This window comes from Oryzias latipes, chromosome 12 (genome assembly GCF_002234675.1).
Source record: "Oryzias latipes chromosome 12, ASM223467v1".
Classification (NCBI taxonomy): domain Eukaryota; kingdom Metazoa; phylum Chordata; class Actinopteri; order Beloniformes; family Adrianichthyidae; genus Oryzias; species Oryzias latipes.
The window spans coordinates 4,491,946-4,517,153 of record NC_019870.2 but is presented as its reverse complement, the minus strand read 5'-3'; the positions used below and the strand labels follow the sequence as shown (position 1 = coordinate 4,517,153).

At 38.9% G+C, this 25,208-nt stretch overlaps 3 protein-coding genes across 11 annotated transcripts in view; 2 read left to right on the top strand and 1 right to left on the bottom strand.

The window, feature by feature from the left end:
- Positions 1 to 179: 179 nt before the first annotated feature.
- On the bottom strand, positions 180 to 7,701 carry sgtb (small glutamine rich tetratricopeptide repeat containing beta). 4 transcript variants are annotated; one of them, XM_023960580.1, is made up of 12 exons: positions 7,597 to 7,701; positions 5,582 to 5,695; positions 5,223 to 5,326; positions 3,841 to 3,916; positions 2,428 to 2,527; positions 2,241 to 2,345; positions 2,019 to 2,157; positions 1,883 to 1,945; positions 1,766 to 1,803; positions 1,606 to 1,689; positions 896 to 1,016; positions 180 to 817 (listed from the first exon to the last, which is right to left on the bottom strand). In XM_023960580.1, the coding sequence occupies exons 2-11, from the start codon at positions 5,679 to 5,681 to the stop codon at positions 905 to 907; spliced, it is 921 nt and encodes a 306-aa protein (XP_023816348.1). In that variant the 5' UTR covers positions 5,682 to 5,695; positions 7,597 to 7,701; the 3' UTR covers positions 180 to 817; positions 896 to 904. The 4 variants fall into 4 exon arrangements, with proteins under 4 accessions (XP_023816348.1, XP_023816347.1, XP_023816350.1 ...); XM_023960579.1 differs by lacking the exon at positions 7,597 to 7,701 and adding an exon at positions 7,442 to 7,552; XM_023960582.1 differs by lacking the exon at positions 7,597 to 7,701 and adding an exon at positions 7,360 to 7,380.
- On the top strand, positions 7,423 to 20,692 carry nln (neurolysin). 3 transcript variants are annotated; one of them, XM_023960577.1, is made up of 13 exons: positions 7,423 to 7,494; positions 10,548 to 10,798; positions 12,025 to 12,173; positions 12,375 to 12,479; positions 14,004 to 14,106; positions 14,179 to 14,339; positions 15,732 to 15,867; positions 17,248 to 17,617; positions 17,689 to 17,890; positions 17,962 to 18,148; positions 18,230 to 18,358; positions 20,244 to 20,380; positions 20,460 to 20,692. In XM_023960577.1, exons 1-13 carry the CDS (start codon positions 7,472 to 7,474, stop codon positions 20,610 to 20,612), a joined length of 2,106 nt encoding a protein of 701 aa, XP_023816345.1. In that variant the 5' UTR covers positions 7,423 to 7,471; the 3' UTR covers positions 20,613 to 20,692. The 3 variants fall into 3 exon arrangements, with proteins under 3 accessions (XP_023816345.1, XP_023816346.1, XP_023816344.1); XM_023960578.1 differs by lacking the exon at positions 7,423 to 7,494 and adding an exon at positions 7,506 to 7,584; XM_023960576.1 differs by lacking the exon at positions 7,423 to 7,494 and adding an exon at positions 7,514 to 7,666.
- Positions 20,693 to 21,873: 1,181 nt separating this feature from the next.
- The window catches only part of erbin (erbb2 interacting protein), a 64,769-nt gene continuing 61,434 nt past the window's right edge, over positions 21,874 to 25,208 (top strand). The window contains exon 1 of one of the 4 annotated variants that reach the window (XM_023961205.1): positions 21,874 to 22,049. The gene's annotated coding sequence lies outside the window, so the exon portion shown is untranslated. Of the gene's footprint in view, positions 22,631 to 25,208 lie in introns of all 4 variants that reach the window. The other 3 variants (XM_023961204.1, XM_023961203.1, XM_023961206.1) reach the window with 3 other exon arrangements.

The window sequence follows — 25,208 nt, the reverse complement described above, 5'->3', positions numbered from 1 at the left end:
AGAGAAAGTTCACCTTTTGCCGCTTGCTATTGTCCAGATGATGAAGAAAAAGTTTGTTTTAAGGAAGCCAACGCGGTGATATAGAACATTTGGGCTATGTAACACCCGGCAACCAATCAGAATCGAGTATTCACCCGGACGGTGGTATCATTTGAATTAAATGAGCACTTGAGGAAGAGTTCGTTTTGAAAACGTTTATTTGTGCGTCTTCAATCAACCCGATCCAGCCTCGGCACACCTTTATCCATCTGATCCCAAACACCAGATTAAAGAGCATGCAAACAAACCGGATAACTGAATAGATTGGCTCAAAGGGGACAGCAGGTCTTTTCTTGCTAAAGTGCTAAAAACAACAGAACAACAGGCTGCAAATACTGCAATACACGTCGGCAGTCGCCTGGATTCAAAGTGATGCGCAATGTGAAGCAACAAGTCCCACCAGTTCAGGGATGGTTTTGCGTTAAATTACAGTTCTGTCTACAAAAATGACATAAATGTCACAAACCAACCGGAATTGAGCAGAATTTGTGTGAGAAACGCCTCTTGGTCATGAAGAGTGAAGAGGGCGGCAGCTTCGGCACATGTCAAACACGTGAAGGGATCTCGCTGGGTTCTGTCAGTGGGCTGATGAGTTCTAGGCTCTTTCTTCCGTCACCAGGCTCTCCAGCCTTCTCTTGAGAGCCTTCAGTCAAAGTTCCTTCAACCCGTTCCTCGTCTCTTCGTTCCAGCTAAGCCGGGGATTTGACTTAAAGAAATGGGTGTTGAGATTAATTTTGGCGCCGCATGGTTGCTCTTTTAGGAAGAAGGAAAGTTGGGACTGAAAAAACAAAACGTTGGAAGTTTCAGGTTCCTTGTGTTTTGGTTTGGTCGGGGAAGAGTTCGGCTTGAAATGTACCTGCATGGATCATGAGTGCTCCTCAGCGCTGCCGCTAAAGGAGCGGCTCCTGATGTGGTTCCTCAGCTGCTCGATCAGCTCCGGGTTCTGCTGCTGGATCTGCTGGGCAAACTGTTGTCCCCTGAACAAGAGAGCAGAGGATCTGTTGACCTGATGCTTCCTGACAAATGTGGAAAAACGACGACATTAAGATTGTAGACAAATCAGTTTAAAACCCATTGTAATTATAAGAGCATTAACACTAAACTGGAGTGAACAATTCAGCTCAGAGGGGATTATTTTACAGGAAAGTCTCATTGAGCTTAATTTTAAGAGGATTTGGGTTTTTTTTTAAAAACCCAGAGAAAAACGGGTTCGGGAAAACTTGTAACGAGCCCAGATTATTTCCTGAAGCAGTTAAACTATTAAAGTCCCACTCCCATTCCAAGTGGTCTTTTAATTATGATGCGCCTTCATGAACAGTCTGTGGAAATGTCACTAATTGCATAAATGGTTGAGGAGTTTCGGTAGTTCGGAGCGTACGTTATTTAGGTGTCGCTGCCGACAGCTGTGGTGTTACTAAGACAGAGCTTCATAGTAGTTCATTGCCAAACTGTTAAAACAAAGCTGGGGAAAAAAAAATGTTATTCATATTTGAATTTACGTCTTCGACCCTAAAGTGTTGTCCGAACACTGTGTATCTCATTTGGATTCAAGGGCGGGGTACTTACGCCTCAATCAAGCTGGAAATGTCCGACATTCCCCCCACTCCGGCACCAGGACCCCCGACCGCGTTGGACATCATTCCTGACATGCTGAGCACACATCGGCAGTGATTCAGCGTTTGCTGAACTCCATCTAAGACCAACATTTACTGAGAAAGGAACTCACAGTTGTTGCACCTGTTGGTTCTGCATCACGCTCGCCGCCTGCGGACAACAACAACAAACGCAGCTCCAGCTCGTGGCGTCTCTCGGAAATGTTTAAAAACCGCACAAAAGCTCCTACCATGCTGATGAAGGCCGGGTTGTTGATCAAACTGGCCATGTCGAACCCCAGTCCAGCCGCTATCTGCGGCACACATTTACAGACATGTGATGCTCAAAGTTGAGGGTGGAAGACAAAATAATGGGTTGGAACTCACCGGGCTGGACGCTTCCCTCTGTTTCTGCTCCGCTATCTTCAGGTTGGACTTGTAGGTGTCGTTATCAGGGTCCAACACTAAGGCTTTCTTAAAGTAGGAGATTGCTTCAGGATACTTGTTCATAGCTGTCAAAGCCAAACTGCAGAAAAGAAAACCCAAAAATCCTTCAGACCAAGAAGCTATTTTTCGCCACTCATTCCGGTTAGCAGGAGAGACGCTCACCCCATCCTGCCGTACGCTTTGCTGTAGGTGGGGTCGATGCCGATGGCTCTTTCACAGTCGCTTGTGGCTTCAGTGTAGTTCCCCAGTTTGCTGTGAGCTGCAGCCCTGCAAGGACGTTTTATCCCATCAAAATATGACAACCTGCAGCCCGATACTGCACAAGTGCAGGAATCAGACTCCAAAGTACCTGTTGCAGTAATACACGGCGTTTCTCAGGTCCAGATCAATGGCCTGTGTGTAGCAGTCCAACGCACACCTGTAGTTTTCCTCCTTCATGTGATTGTTCCCTGATAGTTAAAACAAAATTTAGATCTTATCGCGATGAACAAAGAAAAAGCAGAAACTTGGAGCTTGTTGAGCTCAGGATTACATGAAATTATGCTTTTATTAGAAAAAAAGGCATATTCATGAAAAAAAAACACAACACAACAACAAAAGTAAAAAGGAGAATCTAAAATCCTCTTCAAGTTTCTTTTAAATGCCTAAAACAACCAGTTTCTGATAAAAGAGTGTTTTATTCTACTTGACTGAGGCTTTTCATGTTTCATAATAGTTCATAATAGGAACTACATTTGAATTCACAATGCAAAAAGTAACATTTTTGAGTGCAAATAAAATGGAGAATTCTGACTTTTCTCATAAAAGTAAGAGAAATACTTTTTATAAACATGATGTTATTAGTTCAATTATTTAACAAAGGGCACAATTGTGCCTTTTTTCTCTGAACATTTTGTAAAAGTCAGACCTTTTAGCATAAATGTGAAGAAAAACGTTATACTGATTAAAATAAAAAAGGACAAAAAAACTATTTAAATAATTCTTTATAAAATCCTGAGTCTGTATTTTATTTCTGAGAGTTTAATATATCTACGGAAATCCTTTTAATTGATCGTATAAATCCTGCTTTATTTTATTGTAAAATATGACTTTAGAGGGGGGAAAAAAATAAAAAAGGGGGGAAAAAAAGAATTTAAAACTGTTTTGAGTATAAATAAGAGGAGCGAAAATCTTGACATGAAATTATATTAAAAAAAACGTATTTTTAAAGTATATAACAACATGTAGAAATTTCTTTCAGAGAAATTAAAAATACTAAAAACAAAATGATTTTTAACTTGATTTTTGGCTTAAACTTTGGAGAAAAAAATGAAAATGTAAAGAAGTTCAGATTATTTCCTGTCTGGCATCAGTTCGTCTTCAGATTCATAAAGATGAAACTTCAAATACTACAGACCAAAGTATTTTGAGGGACTTAGAACTGCAGCAAAGACGCTGATCCTCCTTTCTGGATCACAGCTTGGTATTGATCAGTGATCCATCCCTGCAGCACAAAGAGGATCTGATCCGCTCAGCAGAGCTGTAAGATCCCTTCATTGCTAGTTTCACGGTTTTATCTTTTTCTACTTCTCTGCTCGGTCAAATCTTACTGCTTTTACCTGTTTTTCTTTAGTTACAATTTATTTTAGCAAAAGTCAGGGACCTTTCTTTCTGGTTTTTCCTTCAAATTTTAATGTTGTTTTTGTTTTAAACAGCCTAACAGTAGGAAGAGGATGTGACATCGGTGGTAACCGAAGGTGTCTGGACTGAAAGAGGAAATGACCTTCGTTCTTCAGCTGCTCTGCTCGTTCGATGTCCTCCGGAGATGGCGGCGTTTCTGGTGAGGTGATGTTGCCGTTCTGCTTGAACACAAAACAAGAGAAACGTCAATAGAAAAGAGAGGCGCATTCATATCACCAAAGAGTCTCTCTGTGATGGAAACTCAGCACATCAATGAACTAATATGGCTTATTTAACCCAGAAAGGCCCTCTTTACTTTTACATTTAGAGCCTTTTCCCATTGGGCTGTTTAATTTGACTAAATTTGGTGTTTTCAGATGGTCTCTATCAGAGGAAAAAAAAGGAAACCTCTGTTGCAGACAAACAGGAGAACCCTAATCCACCTAAAAATAAAAGTCTGGGTTTACTTGCAAGTGAACTCTGGTGCGATTAACTTCAGTGTAAACAAATAGGGACAATTTAAAAGGGGAAAAGTGTAGATAGTGATATAAAATGCTTGAATTTAGGTGTGAGAACAACTTAATCAATTAGATGAAGCTTGGATTTTTTTTTAAGTTTGAAAATGTGATTAACTAGAGGCTCGTTTTTTAGCCCAAAAAAACATCCTTTGTTAAAATGATCAAAATGGCAGCTTTTTGTTGGTTTTATCTCCATAGCAACCTTTTTCTTTTTCTTTTTTTTTTTGGTTGCCTGGGGGTGAGAAGCAGGTCTTTGTCATTTTTGGAAGAATCGGCAGAAGTAATTTTTGGGATTTCCTTGTCAACGGAGAATTTTTTTGTTAACCACACGTTCCTAATATATATCGTATGTCATATCATTTCATTCAGCTTGAGCCAACATTTCGTGTATTAAATTCTTTACAATATTACTGTTGCGAGCTCGCCGCCGATAAATCTACAAACTTGAAAACCAAACTTTTCTCTCAGTAAGATTTCCAATGGAGCTCGAGGAGTTAGGAGGCAATAGATTGAAATCCCGAAAAGAAATCTAAATTTGGAAAGGGTAGTAAAGGTGTTTTGTTTAGAAAATTCACGATGGCTGCCTTTTCCCAAAATAGTTCAACTTCAGTTGTAGTTGCCACATTGCTCCTGGTGGTTATGGGCTGGCATCAGTGTTCGGCAGCGGAGCCGCCATTATGAAGGCGCTGTGACTGTAAAGAACTTTAGGCTTTCTAACCAGTTATTGGCAGACATGCCTTTACCCTTTCTTTGTGTGTTTTTTGGAAAAACACTTTTGTTTTTTCAATTTTGATGATTGTTTCCACTTCAGTTTTATTAATTCTGCTATTTTTTTAATAATAACTCACAGATTATTGGAGATTCTGCAGCGCAGCTTGATCTGGCAGTTATTATTCTTCATTCTTTATTGCTTTTTTTCTTTGACAGACACATCTGTGAACGTGTTGATGTGCTCCGCAGAACCCACCTTGAGCAGAGCGTTGAGAAAAATCTCTCTAAGCGGCTGTGAGACGGCAAGGTGACCATCACTGGAACTAATTTTGAAAGTTGTCTCCAAGCACTGAATGGCAACTGAAGGGGGAGAATCAGAAAAATGCCAAAAAAATAATCAAAAACATCAAACTTTCCCACAAAGAAATCCAAACTGTGTTTTCAGTTAAACAGGAAGAACAACACCTGGAACTCATCTGAACTCAGTTTATGGTTATATTTTAAGGTTTCAACATCCAGAAACTGAAAACAGATTTGGAGATGTTTATTCTGGTGAGGACAGAGAGGAATTATGGGTCATTTCCAGAGATAAACACAGGCAGCGAGTGGGCTCACCCTCCAGGCTCTCCTGTTCGTCAGAATTCAAAGCTCCACAGTGCGTTTGATCTCGCAGGAACTGAACAACAGCCAACGCCAGGCGCTTCTCCACCGCCATTTTTCATCTAAAATCTGTTGGCATAAACAGGGCGGCGCCCGGTGAGCCCGTGATGAATCATGAAGGTAGAGCTACTTCAACAGGAAATGTTAAGACAGGAAAAGAATATTTTATTCTAATTTTTAGATCAAATCTGAAATAGCGCTTTTTAAAAACATTTTTTTAATGCACTGCTGGGAGATTCCATGCAAATGTCTACAAACATGGATAAAAACTTTCTGGTGTTGGTGATTTTTTTTGTACATTTATTAACAACAAACTAGAAGTTTTTCTTTATTGTTAAATACATATTTTATTATTTATTAAATTTAAAAAAAGCTGTCTTTCCAGTCTAAGATCAGCTCACACACGTCAGTTCTACTTTTCCCAGCGCCTCTTCTCCACTCATGTCACTCTCACTTTAAGTCCACACACTTTTATTTTAAAATGTAGAATATTTTAGAATATAGAAAACAAAACAAAAGAAAAAAGTAGTTTAATAAATAAGAACCAGAAACACAATCAGAAACAGTTGAGCCCTTCGATGGAGCTCAGCTACATCTTGCTTAATGCAAATTTTTGAGTTTGTACAAATTTATGGAAAAAGACTGTAAAAAAAAACAATAAAAAAACAACAAAGTAATTGCAATGTAAAACAAAATTAAAAACATTTCTGTAAAAAAAAACTGCCTTTTTTTTGTGAATGCTTCATTACTGTAAAAATATGATTTGGATTTTAAAGAATATATTTTTAACCTTTTTTTTATAAATCTAAAGACAAAAAGATCTTTTAAATACATTTATATTTATTTATGGATTTTCAAGGCAAAACTATAAATTGAGACTGCAGAAAACAGGTGTTTTCTTCTTTTTTTATATTATTTTCAAGCATTTTTTCATCAAATTCTGTTTTGTTTTGGAATTGTTTAAAAATACTATTAATAGCAACTATTATACTATACATCATCCTTTTTATTACATTTTCCATTGGTTTTCTGGTGATTCTATTGTCGTTTTTTTTAAATATGTGTGTTTATGGTGAGACATCTCGAAAAGATAAAGTCATGTGACCCGAATCCATGGTGATGGACGGACGGATGAATGAATAATAAATAAATAGTAACATTTAATAATAATAATAATAATAATAATAATAATAATGATGATAATGATAATAATAATAATCGACAGAGGTCTAAATAAAGGAATGTGAAGTGGTAAAATAAATAAATAACAACAACATTGAATAGTGACCTAACCCTCCCTGGAGACTGAATCACAACACTGTTACGATTTTAGCACAACTTTGAATTGTCTCGTTTCCAAGACAACTGACAGCCGGATGAGAGAAAGGGACTCCGCGCCGCGAGCGTCTCCTGTTAGATCCGGGATGTGCGCGCGCGATCTTAGGTAACAAAAAAAAAATCAAAATAAAAAAATAAAAGGCCGCAGATTTCCCCGCTGGCAGCGGACACAAACGCATCCTCGTGTCTCCGCGCTCTGCAGCCACTCCTCCCTGCGTGTGCATGCGGGAGCTGTGATGTAACCGGATCCACCACAGCACATACGGTATATCATACATACGTTATAGAAGAAAAAAATCCCCACGCAGAGAGGCTCCTTCGAGATTTTTGAAGCCTAAGCTGACACGATAGAAACACAAATGTAGTCAGAAAAACCGAGTGAACACAAACGCAACTCAAGACAACAGCTGTGAGAGATTTAAGATGAAGATCAGCAGGTGAAAGGATGCTGTTAGTGCCCCCCGCGCGCCCACCTACCTGAGCTCCTCAGCTGTGTGTGGCCGCGTCATGAGGCAAACTGCGCATGCGCGGTAAGTTTCCCCTACGCACGTGAACAGAGCCACGCATTTCGATCATCCTCTCTCTCTGGTTCCCAGTGGCAGTAAGGCGCAAGAAAGAAGGTTTTTACTCACTGATTTATGCACGACGACGCGCATGAGCCATGTGTGCGCTCAGAGTGGTGTTTTGCAGAACGCTTCGCAGGTATGACGCTGTTTGTTCGACCTTGAACAGATTTCAGGATGGCACGTGCGCTCGCCGCCTGAGACACATTTGGCTGCTGTGGTTCCTCATGGCTGTGAGAAGCTGATCTGCCCACTTAGCCTGTTTACACCACCACAGAAACCGGATCACCGCAGTAATTCCATCTGACACCAGTTTATATGCTCTTCAGAAACCAGAGATGACCAAAAATCAGTTATGTTTTTGCCTCATTTGTAAAAACAGTTATATAAAAAAATTAATTATATACAATAATTACATAAAATAATCATAAAAAATATATGGTTGTTATAAAATAACCATTCCATACTTCTCCAGGTGTAAAAGAGCAAAAATAAGTCCAACAAGTAGACAAGCGTGACAAAAGCCAGACTACATTTGGGGTTAAATTTACGTCTGTTTATCCAACTTTATCCAATAACTATAAGTCTCAAATAAATGTTTTCTGAATTTTGTTTAAAATTCGATTTGTTTCAAACATGTTGAAAATTACAATGCAATCGACATGATCCAAACTCATTAATAATAATAGTAAAAGCAATAACATATTAATAATAATAATGAAAAACATGTCAAAACGGGAGCAGGTATGTCTAATTGTATAATAATTGTAATTTTACAAACCTAATTGTGTTCATTATCAAGATAAAATAATAATAATAGTAACAACAACATTTGTATATGTTTTTTATAAATGACTGCATGTTTACTATGCAAACTTTGCATTTGTTCAAACCCCTGTCCATTCCTTATTTTTCAATCACTTCAATTTTCAATTTCCTTTTTAGGTTTGGGGAATTTTTCCCTTTAAATAATATCTGGATGTTATTCGGCGATAAGTAGTTAGTTATTAAAATAATCGTGCATTTTGTGGTATAAGGAGCAAAAAAAGATGTTGGCCACAAGAAAATCCAAGATTTTCAAATATATATTTCATATATCTAATATACATATCGTAGTGTATTATGTAGTTTTACTGCTGCGTTTTATGCATGCACAGCCCATGTGATTGACACTGGGGAAAACAGACACTGAGTGTTTTTGCAACAATTGAGCGTACGGCCGCCTTCTTTACAAATATAGCCGGGATTTTGGATTTTTCTCATGGTTAACATGCTTTTCTGAAAGAAGGGATGCTAAGATACAGCCCTGCCAAATTTGGTGCGTGTACCGCAGAATGCACGATTTGTTTGAAATATCAACCTAACCGGCTCCCCTATATATTCTTTATATGATATAAGTATAATATGACATCCTACAAGACCGTCTAGACCTGGTTTTTATACTTAAAGTACTCTACTTTGTTAATTATACAGACTGCTCATTTTTGTAACATCTATCATGGATTTGAAGTTTTTCAATTATTCCCCCCTACTTGACTGCAGTGCTGCTATTATCCTGTTTGCACCTAATAATCTGTTAAATGGAGGAGCTTTTGGTGTGTGTGAAGGGGGCCAACTGACAGGCTGATAGCTTCTGCTTAGCATGAAAAACATCTGAAGCACGTTGTGGGTTTGTGGAAGATTTACTGCTCCTGCTGAATACCAGGGATGAAATCTGAGCTAGGTAACCGATATCTCCCCTGCAACTGTGGCCAACAGGCGATATTTGCGGATACCGGCACCGATATATTGCCCATCCGTTCTCTGAGCTGCTGCCAAAACAAAAAAAAAACTTCCAGGTTATTATGTGTTTTTATGAAGAATAAGGAGAAGAAACCATGATTGACCTAAAAAGAAAATTTTCCAGAAAACATTTTACTTAATAAATTTTTTTTCCCAAAAGTATTAGTCCAGTTAGAGTTTCACGGTTTTTGAGTGCTGCCAGACTTGCTGACTTTGGCAAATATGAATATACGAAGTAAATTCACTACCGGGTTATTAAATACTCTGAACTAGTGGTCCCCAACCCCTGGGATGCGGACTGGTACCGGTCCATGGAACACTTGGTACCTAGCCGTTCGCTCACGTGTCAAAAACACATCCGCTACTTTCTTAAAGTGGCTGCTCCGATCGCTGAACTGAAACCCCCAAGCTAGCAAAGTTAACAACAAACAAAAGTTTCTTTTCACAGAAAAAAGCCAATAAAAACAGAAGAAGAGCTTCTTACAAAACAATCCGTGGAAACATTGTCTGACATTAAACCAGTCTGTGGCCTGGTGAAGGTTGGAGACCACCGTTCTAAAGTGGAAAATGTTCTATGTACCACTTGCAATCTGCCTGATGATAGGATAGGATTACAGGAATCCCAGTTTGGGAACTCTTTTAACTAAACTTCCAGTTGTCACGAGTGAAAAAGACAATTTTTTTGATCAGGGTTTACACAGATTGACACTGATTGATTCTATCCATCCTGGTCACTCCCAAAGAGAACCTCAACATCTTCATGTCTTCTACCTCCAGCTCTGCCTACGCTCTCTTTTCCAGAGTATCTAAACCAGCAACATGGCTGCTCTCATCAGAGTCCTCTACACCTTTTCTTTCAATTTGATGTCACTCTTTAGTCACACCTGAGACCTTCTTCAAACCCGTTCCAACCTGTTTGCACATGGGTCTTTACCTTTTTCCCACACTCTCAGTCCTTACAGTCCTCCACCTTCTCCCCCTCTGCTCCCTGTAACCTTACCGTTTTACTTGAGTTCCTCTCATCCACAAACAAATACTGTGTCCAAAGCAAACTTCCAGTTGTCTAGATGTTCCTCCACCTGCTCCCTGCTCTCACTATAGATTACGGTGTCATCTGCAAACATCACGATCCACAAAGATAACATCATCTGTCAGTTTGTCCATCACCATGGAAACAAGAAGCTGATTCTTTTTGTTAACGTAAACCAAAATTATGGAACCCGAACCCTTTCTTTCAGGTTCTCTAAGCACTGTGACAGAATGACCATCCCACATGACTCAGTAACGTCATCCAGAGACTGCTGTCAGGCTGCCAGGACCAGAAACACCCTAAAGTGGGACCTGACTCCGGAGGAGATCAGATCCATGACAGACACTCTGATGGTCAGAGTTCAGAAGGTGTACGATGAGGTCGGATCTCTGAACGTGGAGAACGTCTCAGTTGAAAACACTCTGAAGGTGCTGGCGGATGTCAGGCTGGATTATGCATGTAAGCCTTCTGAGGAGAACTGTTCTTGATGAATGTTCATTCTTATCTGAATAAAGAAACTAGTTTCAGGTTCTAAGACTAGGAGCAGAACATTGATTGTTTATGAGCATTGGACTGAGTGACTTCAAACAGTGTGTGCTTCAAACAGGAAGTACCTACTGACTCCAAGAAGCCAAGATTCCATAGACTTCTATAGAGAAATAGTTGTTAGTTATTCCATTTGTCAGAAAATCCATTCTTGCTCTGCTACCTTTTTTTCAACATGTTCTTGGTAATCCTCTTTTCCCCCCTATATTTTTAAACTGAGGTAAAGTTATAAACTGACCAATCAAATGTCCCAATAAAAGTATGTGGTGCCTGCTGACCCCACATCCAACGTTTGACATGTTTGACTGACAGATTCCCCCTAGCCCACTTTTAAGTAGTGAAAGTGCGGTCTCCCAACAAGATCGCTCCTGGCTGGTGATAGTGGTTGCTATAGCAACGTTGAACCAGACCGACTTTGAACAATCACTGCTTAGTGACGTTGTCTGGTTCCAACATGGCGGTGTCAATATTGTGACAAGATGGCGACTTAATCGACTTGAGTTTATTGAAGCCGGAAATAAACCATTTTCTATGGGTGATGATGTCACACTTACCCTCTCCAGTCCTCATTTACAGTCAATGGCTGTACATTGATTATACATTTATAAAAGTTAACAGACAGTCAGAAAAAAAGGTTTTTGAAGACTGGAAAACTTTTTTAATGGTGTTGTAGCTTTGAATCATTTTTAACTAGAGTTAGTAAGATTCCCTTTCGAATGGCAACTAGCTAAAGTTATTTTATTTTCAACGGATGCGTTTAAAAAATATGATATACTGTATAATGTGTGATAAAATACTTAAATTACTGTACTGACTGTAAAAAGTGATGAATTAAAGTTATTTGAGGTTTTGTACTTAATTTTGATGGGAAATTTGTGACTTTCATTTTTTAAATTATTTTGTTTGTATGTTCAGCGCCACCACAAGGAGAGAAGCAACACAAGCAGTGGAGAAAATTTACAGCATTTTTGTTTCAATTACTAGATTTCTGAATAATCATTTAGATACATGTATTTTATATTGACTTTTTGCATTAGAAAATTGCACAATTGCAAGAATGACCAGTTTTCATGCATTCTTTGCCTTGTATTCTTCATACACATAATATTCATCTTAAACTTGAACTCTGCTTACTCCAGCGTCACGGCACGTCCTCGACTTCCCTCAGTACGTAAGTCCTCGTAAGGACGTGCGCTCGGCGAGCACAGAGGCAGACAAGAAGCTGTGTGACTTTGATGTAGAGATCAGCATGAGGGAAGATGTTTTCAAACGGATCACTGCCTTACAGGTACGATCGCCATCATTCTTCAATTAATCAGGTCTGCCTGATCTAACAGTCTTTAGGAAATATGAAGAAGTTGCAAATGTTTTTATGAAATTATTTATATATATATATATATATATATATATATATATATATATATATATATATATATATATATATATATATATATATATATATATATATATATTTTTTGGCATTTGACAGAAAAAACATCTCAGCCATCTTTCTGGGGAAGAGAAGAGATTCTTGGACAGACTTGTTACGTTGGGTCAGAGGAAAGGGCTGCATCTTCCAAAGGATACACAGGAGGTGATCTCTTCAACTACTACAACTTTCAGGAATGTCCTTCCTGTTTTTCAGATATCTGCTGATCATCTCGATTAGAAGTTTCTAATCACTAAGAAGTTGGAGGTTTGGGGGTTAGCTTTCAGTCTTTTACTTCTCCATCCTTGTGTTAGAATAGAATACAATACAATACAACACAACACTTATTGTCATTGTGACGTGCATGCACAACCAAATTCCACAAGTGTCCTTACAGTCCCGAAAAAGTAAACAAATTACATGATGTTAAAGTACCATTGAAGGCAAGTTTTAAAACACAAACACCCTTCTCATATTATTCCACTGATTGCCCAAATTAGTCCGTTTATTGCACAAAATAGTCCACTGATTGCACAGCTAGTTCGTTTCAGCAGCCCTGCTTGTGTGTGTTATTGTTGTTGAGTGTAGGGATAGTTGTGGGATAGAAACTGTTTCTTAACCTGCTTGTTTCTGTTCTGATTGCTCTGCACCGCCGTCCTGAACTGTTGTTCAATGTTATATATATCGCACTTTTGAAATCCCTTCTGTCAAACCAAGTTTAAATCCTCATCTGGTGTTTAAAAAATGCAGGATAATAACTAAACTGGATTATTCACAAAGGAAATAATCTGCTACAATTAAATTAAACCTGTCCCGTGACTCAAACGGTGAAATAAAGAATAAAAAACTTAACTGTACATGGAAAAAACACATTTTTGACATTCACCTAATAAATTGTTTATCTTGTGCTTTTTTTGGATCGGCTCACAAGGGCAGAAATCCAAACTTACCTCTTTTCCTGCTTCACAGAGTTTTTTCCTGACGTAAAGTAGGGCAGAAAAGTATTTATCCTTTACTCATTCTTCAGGTTGTTTCCCTGAAAGACCCACTCTAATCATCTTTTGATCCATCCTCAAAGCATTCGCAGTGGTCTTTTCTTTATGATCATGCTGTTGTTGTTTTTTTCCAAAAGAACCATGTTCTTTTTCTAGGACAAAGTTTCTGCAGAGCTGCAGGAGTTCATTAGAAATTCACCTCTGAGTTGTGGGTGGGACTTATACTGCCCATTTTGCCCTCCACATTATTGAAAACTCTCCATTTAGGCCGTTACCTTACAGCCCCTCAAAATTTAACATTACCAGTGCACCGAGCAACATTGAAGCTATCCAACCGTACAGTTTAGATCCAGATTCCAGCTCAGACGAGGGAACTGAAGACGTGCATGGATCTGGTCGTCTGCAACTAGATGCATCAGAATGAAGTGGAGCAGGGAGCTTGTATCCCACCCAGTCTATTTTCTATGTAACAAATAAGCTCTTTTTCAAACTGTAATTTTTTGATCCACAACAATTTAAAAAAATAAATATTTAGAAATGCCATTTTGGCTTAATTTTCTTAATATTTGTCCTCCATCCATGCTACAAAAAATGTTAGAGACACCAAAAACAATCATTAGTGGCGCTTTTTTTCTTTGGTGTTACATTCACTCTGTTTCTTCAACTGCATTTTATGTCCTTTTTTTAAATTTAGGAAATAAAAAGAAGCTCTAAGCTCATCAGTGAGCTCTCCATAGAGTTCAACAAGAACCTGAATGAGGACATCACCTCTCTAGTGTTTTCTGAGTGGGAACTGGGTAAGCTGGTCTCCACTGGCCCTTTGCAGCGCAAACTCGCCGGAACCGTTTTGACTTGTTCTCCTTTTGCAGGTGGGCTCGCCGACAGCTACCTCAACGGCCTGGAGAGGACGGCAGAGGGCCGCTACAAGGTGACGCTGGAATATCCTCATTACTTCCCGTTGATGAAGAGGTGTCACAACCCTGAGACCAGGAGGAAGATGGAAACGGCTTTTCACAGCAGGTGTAAAGAGGTGAACAGACACCAGCAGCACTTCATATGTCACATGACCTAAAAGAGTCGAACTGTAATTCTCCTAAAACTCCCAATATATTTGCTGTTTTTTTTGGCAATAAACCCTAAAACTCTAACTTCCCCCTAATAAAAGCTTTAAGTCCCACCCCATTTATATTTTGTTCTATACTAAAATCGTTCCAAGTTGCCTTTTAATTATGATTATGCCGTTTTTACAGTAAATATTAAAGAAAATCTAGATGAAAATCTAAAAAAGAGAGAGACAGAATTGTGTTTTCTTTTTTTCTTCATTTACACTTAGTTTGTAATTTAACAAAAAGTAAACTGTCAAAAATAAACCGATCAAAACTGAAACATTAATTGCTTTTCCTTGAAGAAAAAATGTAATTTATGACAACAATTTTTAATCTTTAAGTATTTCTAGGCATCTAAAAAAACTGCCAAGTTGTAAAACAAAACAAAAAAATAGTTTAATGAATATTTTTTGTGAAAATGTGTCTTAAGCTTTGTTTGAATTCCCTCACTTTTCATTACTTAGTGCACTATATTGGGCGTTTGTCATTGTTTGTGGTGTTTGAATCTACAATTTAAAAAATCCAGAGCCCTGGAAAATTTCCCAGATGTCTCTGCGAAAAGCCAGTGTGCATCAATGCATACTAGATTGGTGGATATAGACCACAATGCATTTGAACAGTTATCATTGGATTTTTTCAGAAAGCATCCAAGTTTTCATCATCAGAACACAGTGGATTCATATATAGAATTTGTAAAATGTTCATATTTATTTGGTTTATACTTTGATAAATGGATGACATCATATTCTAAAAAGTGGTGCACACGTGTCAGAACTGCATTCAAATCCAGAGCTCTAGATAGTCCAGCACTTTGTAGTGTTTTAGTGGTTGTAGGGGGTTCAGTTTTAATCAAATTACCGTAAATGTTTGGTTTTTTTTCCCCCCTTTTATTTCCTCTTTCTTTTGGCTGCTTTTCCATTAGCAGGCAGTTAACTTCTCTTTTGTCACATTCATCCAACATGGCTGTCGATTTACGTCTCTGAAGCTTCACTTCAGGCTTCCCTAAGACTCATAAATCTGTGACTGTGGGATCCGAGGTCGACTTGAGAGCCGGCCTGTGGAGGACGGCTCCATCTGCAGTAAAACCGCCGCATCTACAGTCGGCGGCGGGGTGAGGCCGCAGAACCAGCAGCTGCTGCGGTGTCGAGTTTCCGGCAGTTGCTGCTCAGGAAGCCGCCGTGGATTTTCTCAGACCTGTCATGTTACTCTGCATGAAACCAGCCTGGGCCTCATAATAAGCCGGAACTGAAGTCCCAGGGAAAGCAGCACCTGTCATAGACGTGAAATGAGCTGTTTTTTTTTTTCTTTTCCTGCAGGCGAACACGGCGATCCTCGAACAGCTGATACAACTCAGGGCAAAGGTCGCAGACCTACTGGGTTACGGCAGCCACGCGGACTATGTGCTGGAGATGAACATGGCCAAAACCGCAAGCAGGGTGTCCGAGTTTATCGGTCAGAGTCCTCTGATGCGTCCCCTCACACATTCAGTCACAGACAGGAAACCATCAAACATCTTTTATTGACTCAAACTTATGTCCCATTGTAGTACAGAGTGATCCAACTCAAATATTTGACCATAATCCAATCAAAACACAATCCAGGGGCAGTTTCAAGTGTAAAAGGGAACCTTTTGTACGCGACTCCAAACAGAAACCAGACGGATGCCATTAATCTTCATTTAAAATAGCAGACAAGCCACAGTTGGTTAGACTCGCGTCTAAAACTGACAATAGAAGCAGGAACTAATGAAAAAAAAAAAAAAGAAGAAAAAGGTCTGCTTGCAGTTCTGCGTGACCCAGCATGTGACCCAGTTGTCCTCAAGCATGCTGGGAAATGTTTAACCTTTTACTGCATAAAGGCTGTTTTTTTGGGACGAACATGAAAAAAAAGAATCACATAAGACCTCATTTTTAAACTAACATTTTAATGATTAATACACTCATTGTGCTACTTCATAAATGGCAAAATGTAAGAAAAATTGGGAAACGTGAAATCCAGTAGATCTAAATCTTAAAACTGGTTGCAAACGAATAAGTTTTGAAACAAAAATATTACTTGATAAGAGGTTTTCCTATGTGTTGAGATTATTATTCAGGTGTGTACAAGATAAATGACTTGTAATAAAAAAGAAACCCTGATCTTTTTTTCTGTTTATAGTTTAATAATAAAGAAATTATATATGGGGAATTTAAGTAAATGGAAAGTACTTTATATACTTTCAATTTACGGGATTATAGGTGTTTAAAATACAAGTTAAAAAATGAATGTAAAATATTTCTAAATAAAATCTGAATAATAAATTAGCTTAAAATTCAATAAGCAGAAAACAAATGATTGGAAGAATTTTAAAGTTAAGTTATGGTTTTGTGAATTTAACCAAAAAAAAAAAAAAATTCTTTTTTTTTATGCTGCCATCTATAGATTCCATTTTAGGCAGATAAAAATGAAATACTTAGATTTTTTTTTCTTTGCCTTTTAACTTTAAAAAAAAAGTTATATTGCATTACATTATATTATTTATCTTATAATCATATAATATCGTATCGCATTGCACCACATGGGATCACCGACCCAACTGTCCCGTTGTTGAATCAATAAAACTTTATTCAATGATGATCAAGTTCCTGCTGATAGATTTGCAGCTCTGCCATAGTAGCAGGTTTAGGGGCTGTCATCTGGACTTAGTTTTTGAAGTTAGAAGGCGTTTCACCTCTTAAACAATTCTGAATTATCTGGTAAAAGAGCTGGTATTAATGCACTCATGGGGGAGGAGTCAGACCTGAAACTGGATGGTATTGTCAACGTCGTGTGATCATCTTCTGGTCTTCACAGATGCTTTCTACCAGCGGCTGAAGCCCGTGGGAATCAAGGAGAGGAAATACATTTTGGCTCTGAAGAAGAGGGAGTGCTTGATGAAGGGCCTTAAGTTTGACGGGCAGATCAACGCCTGGGATTTACCCTACTACATGAACCAAGTGGAGCAGTGCAAGTTTGCCGTGAACAAGGACAAGCTGATCGAGTACTTCCCACTGGAGGTGGTGACAGAAGGGCTGTTTGGCATCTACCAGGAGCTGCTGGGCCTCACCTTCACTCAGGTGGAGCACGGCGGTGACGTGTGGCATGAAAATGTGAAGCTCTACTCCGCTTGCGACTCTGAGACGGGGGAGCAGGTTGGCCAGTTTTACCTGGACCTTCATCCAAGGTAGAGATGATTGATGTCCCCCTCAAATGAACTCTGGCAGAAACCTGAAACGTTTCTACCTTTACCTCCAGGGAAGGGAAGTACGGCCATGCTGCTTGCTTTGGCCTGCAGCCGGGATGCAGAGGCCCCGATGGGAAGCGAAGGCTTCCGGTAGCAGCTATGGTGGCAAATTTTACCAAACCGAGCAAAGGCTGGCCGTCTCTCCTCCAGCATCATGAAGTGGAGACGTACTTTCACGAGTTTGGTCACGTCATGCATGAAATCTGCTCCAAGGTAGTTTCATGGATTCGCAGTACTCGGATGTGGATAGGAGAGGCTGAAATGTTCCTTCTGTTTTAATGCAGACCACGTTTTCAGAATTCAGTGGAACTCAGGTGGAGACGGACTTTGTGGAGGTTCCCTCTCAAATGCTGGAGAACTGGGTTTGGGAGAAGGAGCCTCTGAGGCGCATGTCTCGCCACTACAAAGACGGGACGCCCATCCCGGACGAACTGCTGGACAAACTCATCGCTTCCAGGGTAGCCAACACAGGTCTCTGCTTCGCTTAAAAAACATGAAAAGTTGGAAAAGTTGAGTGAAGCACCGAAGATGATGTAGGTATCTCCTCCCCAGGCCTGATGAATCTGCGTCAGGTGGTCCTCAGTAAAGTGGACCAGACACTTCACTCCAGTAAAAGTGCAGACACAGCGGAGGTGTTTGCAAAGATCCACCAGGACATCCTGGGGGTTCCAGCTACTCCAGGTCAGTAAAATAATAAGTATTTAAAATATAATTCAGCACACCACATAACTAGTATTTTCAAATACGACAAAATACTTTTGTAATGGTTGAATGCTTCATTGTTTTCCTGTTTCTCTTTCTTGATTAAAGTTTCTTCTGCCATTTTTTGACGTAACTCCTACACCTATTTTAACCATTCAACTATTAAAATAAATGTTCAACTCTTTCCAGCTATGACTTTTGGTCCTTCAAATACTTGGAATTTTTCAAGATATTCAAGGATTTTTGCCTCTTTGAAATACATAGGAAGTCCTTGAAAACCTTTGCTTCTTTCTGTGGTGCTGGTTCGATACCCGACTCTCGCATTTTTCACAGACATCATTTTTTATTATTGTGCTGTTTTCACTTAATTTATGGTCAACTTTGATCAATTCTTTATTTATTTATTTATTGCCAATCAGTTCCAATGATACGTTTCTTCATAGCAGCACTAATTTTCAGTATGAAAAGTTCATTTTAATTGTACACTGATCTCTTTTTGCTCCATCCTCACCTATAGCAACCATTTTTCCAACAATATGTTTATTTATTTTTGTTTTTTTGCATTACAACACCCACACGCAAACAAGCAAGAATTAAAGGAAAAGAATAAAAAAATATTTTTCTCTCAGACACCCTATGCTGTTTGTCTTATACTCAATATGAGTTTGAACAATTGAACACAGAACCTTGATATACATCCTACAAGAGAGACTTTTTTGAAAATAAGTAAAAATACAGAATACAGGCTAAAGTTTCAAACATCATCACAGATTAAAACAGTTTAGTTTTCCCTTTTAACAAAAATGCCATACGTTTCATCGGCAGAACCTTTAACATCAGTTTAGTCCATTATTTAAGTGTTGGTGCAATTTTCCCACTTAATTGCTATTGATCTTTTAGCCAGTAATGAACACACATCTATAAATGATTTTTTTCTGATCTTGCATATCTATTGTTTTTGGGATAGATTCCCAAAATAAAAAAGGATGGTTCTAGTGTTATTTCTTTTGAGATAATTGGTTTGATAGTTTTACTGATCACAGACCAATACTTTGTTTTTTAAATTCTACAGTCCCATATAAAGTGAAAAAGTGTGACTTTATCCTCATTGCATTTTGACCAAGTATCTGGAATGTTGGCATTGAATTTATTTAATTTAACAGACATATCATAAACTCGCATCAACCAATTATGATGTCTTCTGATTGGTTCATATCTATAGAACTATTTACAAATACTCTTGGCCGAACGTAAATGTAGAGCAATATTTAAAAACTTCAGTTTGAATTTGAGTTTCAATTTGAATTATTAAAAAAAAAACAATTTAAATGTTTTAATTTATCAATTTAAATTTGTATATGAGTGCAAAGCTGCTTTTTTTCCGCTTCAGGATCAGCTGGAATTCCGTAAATTGCGTAAGCAGTTGACGAGTTACGCTAGTTGAAAGCATGTCAACACCGGAGTTCAAGCTTAGGTTGTAAAGGGTCAAAGCACTCAGGGTTTTAAGAAGCAACTCTGTGGCTACTCTAGGTGTAAGCACAGGTAAAAGATACCTGCATGGCGTTTCCGCACCTCCGAAGGTGCCAGTAGGGCAGCTGCTGGGTCATCAGCCGGGGAGCCACCCTTCATTGATGCTTTGCTCCATTAATCCCGGAACATCTCACGGTGGTGGAGCAACGGCAGAGACGTCTCCCTGCCGCCCCCCGCAGCTGCCCCCCGCAGCTGCCCTTAGGACCCATCTTTTCCCCATCAACTGTCCTTCCTCCTCAGCCATAGCCAGAAATTGACATTAACTGGATTAGTGGGGCAGATAATAAAAAATTATATTTTATTTTGGTTCCAAAATAACATCTGTGGTCTTTAGGTACCAACATGACGGCCAGTTTCAGCCACTTGGCTGGAGGATATGACGGTCAGTACTACAGCTATCTGTGGAGCGAAGTTTTCTCCATGGACATTTTTTTCAGTCGTTTCAAGAAGGAAGGTATTATGAATCCAAAGGTGGGTCATTGTAATGGTTTTTTAAAAATATATATTTTCAATTATTTGAAGACATTGACGTGTATGTGGTTTGGAGCAGGTCGGAAAGGAGTACAGGAAGGTGGTTTTGGAGGCCGGGGGATCTGTGGATGGAATGGAGATGCTGAAGTCCTTCCTCAGACGTGAACCTCAGCAGGAGGCCTTCTTCGAGTGCAAGGGACTCATTAGGTCAGAAGGAGCACAAACCATGTAAACAAGGATAAAAGCTGGGATTTTGTGTCAACTATAAAATAAACTTTCAGTCTAAAATAAAAGCTAAATCTGTCTTTTGTACTTGTTTCTGGTCGTCTTTTTTTGCTTCATTTTTAGTGGATGTTAGTGGAAATCAGTGCAAGTTCACACTAGCTTGGATGGATTTAAATAGTTGAAAGAATAAATTCACTTATTTGGGTTTTAGAAACATAAAATCCAAATAAATGTATTCTGTAGTGTGTATTTTTATTTATGTGTAACCACACCCCACATTGTTATGTAGGAAAAGAAGTGTCTTTAAAAAAGAAATAAAGCTATTTGATGACCAAAACATACAATTAAAATATAATTAAATTAATTATAAGGAAAATTGTTTTATAATAAACCATTAAAAAAAGTTTTTATTGTTAACCCATTAAGAAACAGTTTGTTTAAAAATCTATGTGTTTATACAGTTTTTAAACAGAAAACTAAATCTTTTTTGTTTTATTTGTTTTTTATTTTAAAAAAAATACATCAAAATTAAAATTTCCCAGATTTACAAAAAAGTTAATCCTAAGTAATTATTGATTGCCTTTTTCCTTCTTCATTTTCAAAATCTTTTAGAAATTGGATTCTGCTTACCTTTTTTCTTTTTTATCTCCACACATGTGTATTTTTAAATTACAAACGCTGTTTACCGGTAATAATTCTCTGAGTCAGTCTTATACAACTGTTTGGATAACAATTTTCATTACAGACAATGCAATTAGTTTACTCAATCTAATTCTTTCTCTTTTTTTTTCCATTTTGCATTACAAAAATGAAAGAAAATAATCATTATATTATAAATATTATTGCATACATTTGGGATGTTCTATGCCACATTTCACATTAGTAAACGTCTTTGTAGGACTTTCTCTGCCTTGTCTTTATTAATACACTTTGGAATTGCATAAATAGAAAATATTTTAAATAAAAAAAACAAAGAAATGTAACCAAAAAATTAAAAATAAAGATAAAAAAGTGAATTCAAAACTTTTATGTGGATATACATTTATATAAAAATTCCAACTTTTAATTAATAATTTACAATTAGTTCAAAATCAAATAAATTAAAAAAATGTATTTATTCATAATTTTTAGACAATTCTGACTATCAGGTGGATCGACACCAGGGGGCGCCATAACATCGACGCAGCATCGGTGCATCTGTTTGGTACATGTTTAAACAGTAAGAAAACAGTCCTGTATTTCCTGGTTGGTTGAGTTATTGTTTGTCTTGTGTGGTAACACGCGCCCTGCTCATTTGAAAGGCAAACACCGCCGGGCTCGCGCGCGGGGGCAGATAGCAGCGGATCTGTCGGCGGGAGATAGTGAAAGCATCACCGAGGGGCTCCCGGTGAGAGGCTGGGAAGGAAAGCGACTTTCTGGCGGACAGCCCCCTTTCACCGCAGAGGTCGGGGACAAATCCACCGCTGCACTCCAGCCTCAGTGTCGCTCCGCTCATCTATGCTCTGCTGCGGGTTTTCTTTACGGTGATACGCGATGAAATAATGAGGAAAAACATCTGGGCGCGGCTCTCTGGAGACAACGAAGAAGAGAAAGGCTTTGCCGTGGCGGAGGTCGTACGCTTTTTGCCTTCTGTATTTCCTTGCTGATGATTGTCGTGGACATTTTGGAATTTCTTTAATGTTCCGTTTGATTACCTCGCACAAATAATTACGGCCACTTTCACTTATGTTTTGGCATGAATTTCCTTAACCTGGAGTTTCTTTTAGACACGAATAGTTCTGAGTGTGAAAACATTTGTAAACGTTGAAGAACTTGAGGGTAAAATGTGCGCACTGGGCCAGCTTCGAGTTGCTCTTTAAGTGGGGAGCGTTAGCCAATTCTTGCTAGCATTAGCCGAAGTCCATTCGACTCCCCCGAAGAATTAAGGTGACGCCAGCTCGTGCTCGGCTGTTTTCCCGTTTTCTTGGATAACCACGCATTTTCTACAATCTGGACACAATTGAATAAAATTCGGCGTCAATTAAGGTGAGTTTATATTTCCCCTGTTTTGCTTTTTTTGCCGTCTATCTTCACCGGGTATGCTAACAGTACTGCTAGCATTAATAGCATCACCGCCGTCCGTTCTGATACTGTTCGTTGATCCAATTGATTTTATGTTTCAAGCTGTTATCTTAAACCTTCCATTAGCTAATCTGATCTTTAAGGGTATATTCCTTCAACAACACTGGATTTATCACATTTACATGCAGTGTTTTGGGGAAGGATTTAGTCCGCTTCAACATCTGTGCTGCTCTGCCTCTAGTGCGCATTCCAACGTAAACAATGTCGAACACGTTAAAGCTGTCACCCTATACAGTCATTAATCTAATAGCTGCAGCATCCATTGTTGTGGAGCTCCCTCCCCTCCACGGACGGGATTATCTCGACCCTTCACATATCGGCGTTTTCATTTTCTCGCCACTCTGCTAATCAGATTATCATCCGCTTCCAAGCGCCGCGCGTGTTACGTGATTAAAGCGCTCCAGAGCGAGAGATGGAGCCGGATCTTTATCTCTTATTTAGATTCAACTAGTTGTTCCACATCGCTCCTGTGTTTTTCTGTCTCCTTGGAAATGTTTGGAGATTCAGCTGAAGGCAAAAAAAAAAAAAATAATAAATCTCGTTTTATCTCGTTTTCCCCCACTTCGATTACCATGAAACTAAAACCTCTAAATGTATCTGTAGCTTTTATTAAACCTTTTGCCTCATATAAAAAGCAAAGAAAGGACATTACATATGAATTTCTATCATCCTAAAAGCTTCATAGTTGGCATGTCCCAAGTAGGGCCGTGTTTAAATTGACAAGTCACCTTTCAGAAAATCAGTTGATTGTGGTTGGCTAAATAAAACACACACTCTATTGAAAATGGTGTGTTTAATGTGTTCTTGTGGCTTTTTTTCCACGATGGAGGACATGTGTATATAAAGAAAATTGATCTTTAGTATTTCATTATTCGAATGGCGATGTTGGAAAAAGCTTATAGCTGTGACGTAGAAGCTCCCCGCTCTGCTTAATTCCGAAGCATCCGCTTGTGGACGACTAGATCAGTTAATATCTTTATCTTCCTTTATCTTACTCTGGCATCTGGCTCGAAACTGGACAGCTGATGTCGCCCGCCATTTTTGTTGCAGCTGTAATGTGTAGTTGGGGTTGTGAGGGGCTGTAAGCTAGCGGGAGAGCGCGTTAACCGGGTGATGATGGGAAATGGGGGGGCGTTCTGCCAACATCTCGGAGGGCAAATTTCTGATGAACTACTGCCGCTCTGCAGAAACCATGTCATAGAAAACAACACAGGTTATTGTTTCAGGTTATCATCATCCGCAAATTGACAGGAATTCTGTGTCGATGTGTTTAGGTTCTGAAAAAATGACATCTGAAAACGATGTCATTTTAATAAAATGGTGCTGGTTATTTTTGTTATTGGTATGTTATTAAGAATGTCAAACCGAATGGTCATCACTCACACATTTCCACCTCCCCAAACCTGGTCGTCCTGTCAAAACGCTTGGACCCCCCCCTGATAATAGCTTTAAAATAAAAACAAATGAATGAACAAATAGTCATTACAATCTGCCATTAAGTATGTCAAGAACATTTCTATTGCATTGCTTTGTGCTACCTACTGCTGGAAGCATAACTGTTGCAGAACAGACATGGAGTCCAGACGGACATTGGACGTGTAAATACCAACAGTGATCCCATTTAAAGAGATTATTGCCCCCAACTTGACGGTTACAGCTACCTTAAAACCAAAGCCTTTAATCTGATGACTGGACTTGACATGCAGTTAAAGGTATACTCTGTCTGATTGGCTTTCAAAGGCCATCCTTCAGCCGTAAAACAGAAACAAAAGGCAATTGTTCGGGACCTTTGGTTTAAAAGTGGTTGTAAAACTGATTTTTATGATTATATTTACCTATGGAAGTTGTGTTTGCATTCAGACCTCATTTGTCAGAGGAGTTGGATGTTTTTTTCTATATAAAGTAGAGCTGTGCTTTTATAGAAGGCCACCAAGTGTTCAGTGAGATGTGTAAAGCCAAAGTTTGTATTTAACTTCCTTTAAGCTCCCTGTATGATCATTTACAACACTCCTTATCTAAAGATTAGATCAACCTGAGCTGAGGAGTTTCTAGCTGTTCTGTTCTGGCTGTGGTTTGAAACTTGCTCAACAGTTTTTGTTTGTCGTTTGCTACATGGAGACGAAGCAAAAGAAAACTCAATTCTTGCTAAGAAATGCTCTCCGGAAAGTTTGGTTTTGAGGCTAGACTCTCCAGACGCCCGTGGGAATCTTAAGTCATGTGGCCTCTCGTTGCAAACGTCACGGTTGACTGAAGATGAGCTGCAATGGCTGGAGTTTTTGTTGCTGATGGCATATGATCGCATTGCGTTGTTTCATGGTTTTGTTCTCAGAATGTGTTGTGTGAGGAAGTGAACGTGCTGTGTGTCTGAGTGAACACATGCGTGACCCAACAAGTGCTCATTTCCTCCGTCACGCCGCTTTTGGAGCAGATAAGGGCAAGCGCAGATCCAAAATCGGGCTGTCGGGGACTTAAAATACCCATC

Coding starts and splice junctions, on each gene's coding strand:
- sgtb (XM_023960580.1), bottom strand. CDS start 5,681: ATGGCGGTGGAGAAGCGCCTGGCGTTGGCTGTTGTTCAGTTCCTGCGA. Junction 2,158..2,240: donor AAAGCGTACGGCAGGATGGG/GTGAGCGTCTCT, acceptor TCTTTTCTGCAG/TTTGGCTTTGACAGCTATGA. Junction 1,017..1,605: donor ATTTCCAGCTTGATTGAGGC/GTAAGTACCCCG, acceptor TCTCTTGTTCAG/GGGACAACAGTTTGCCCAGC.
- nln (XM_023960576.1), top strand. CDS start 7,626: ATGTGTGCGCTCAGAGTGGTGTTTTGCAGAACGCTTCGCAG. Junction 12,174..12,374: donor AACGGATCACTGCCTTACAG/GTACGATCGCCA, acceptor GGCATTTGACAG/AAAAAACATCTCAGCCATCT. Junction 14,107..14,178: donor GTTTTCTGAGTGGGAACTGG/GTAAGCTGGTCT, acceptor CTCCTTTTGCAG/GTGGGCTCGCCGACAGCTAC.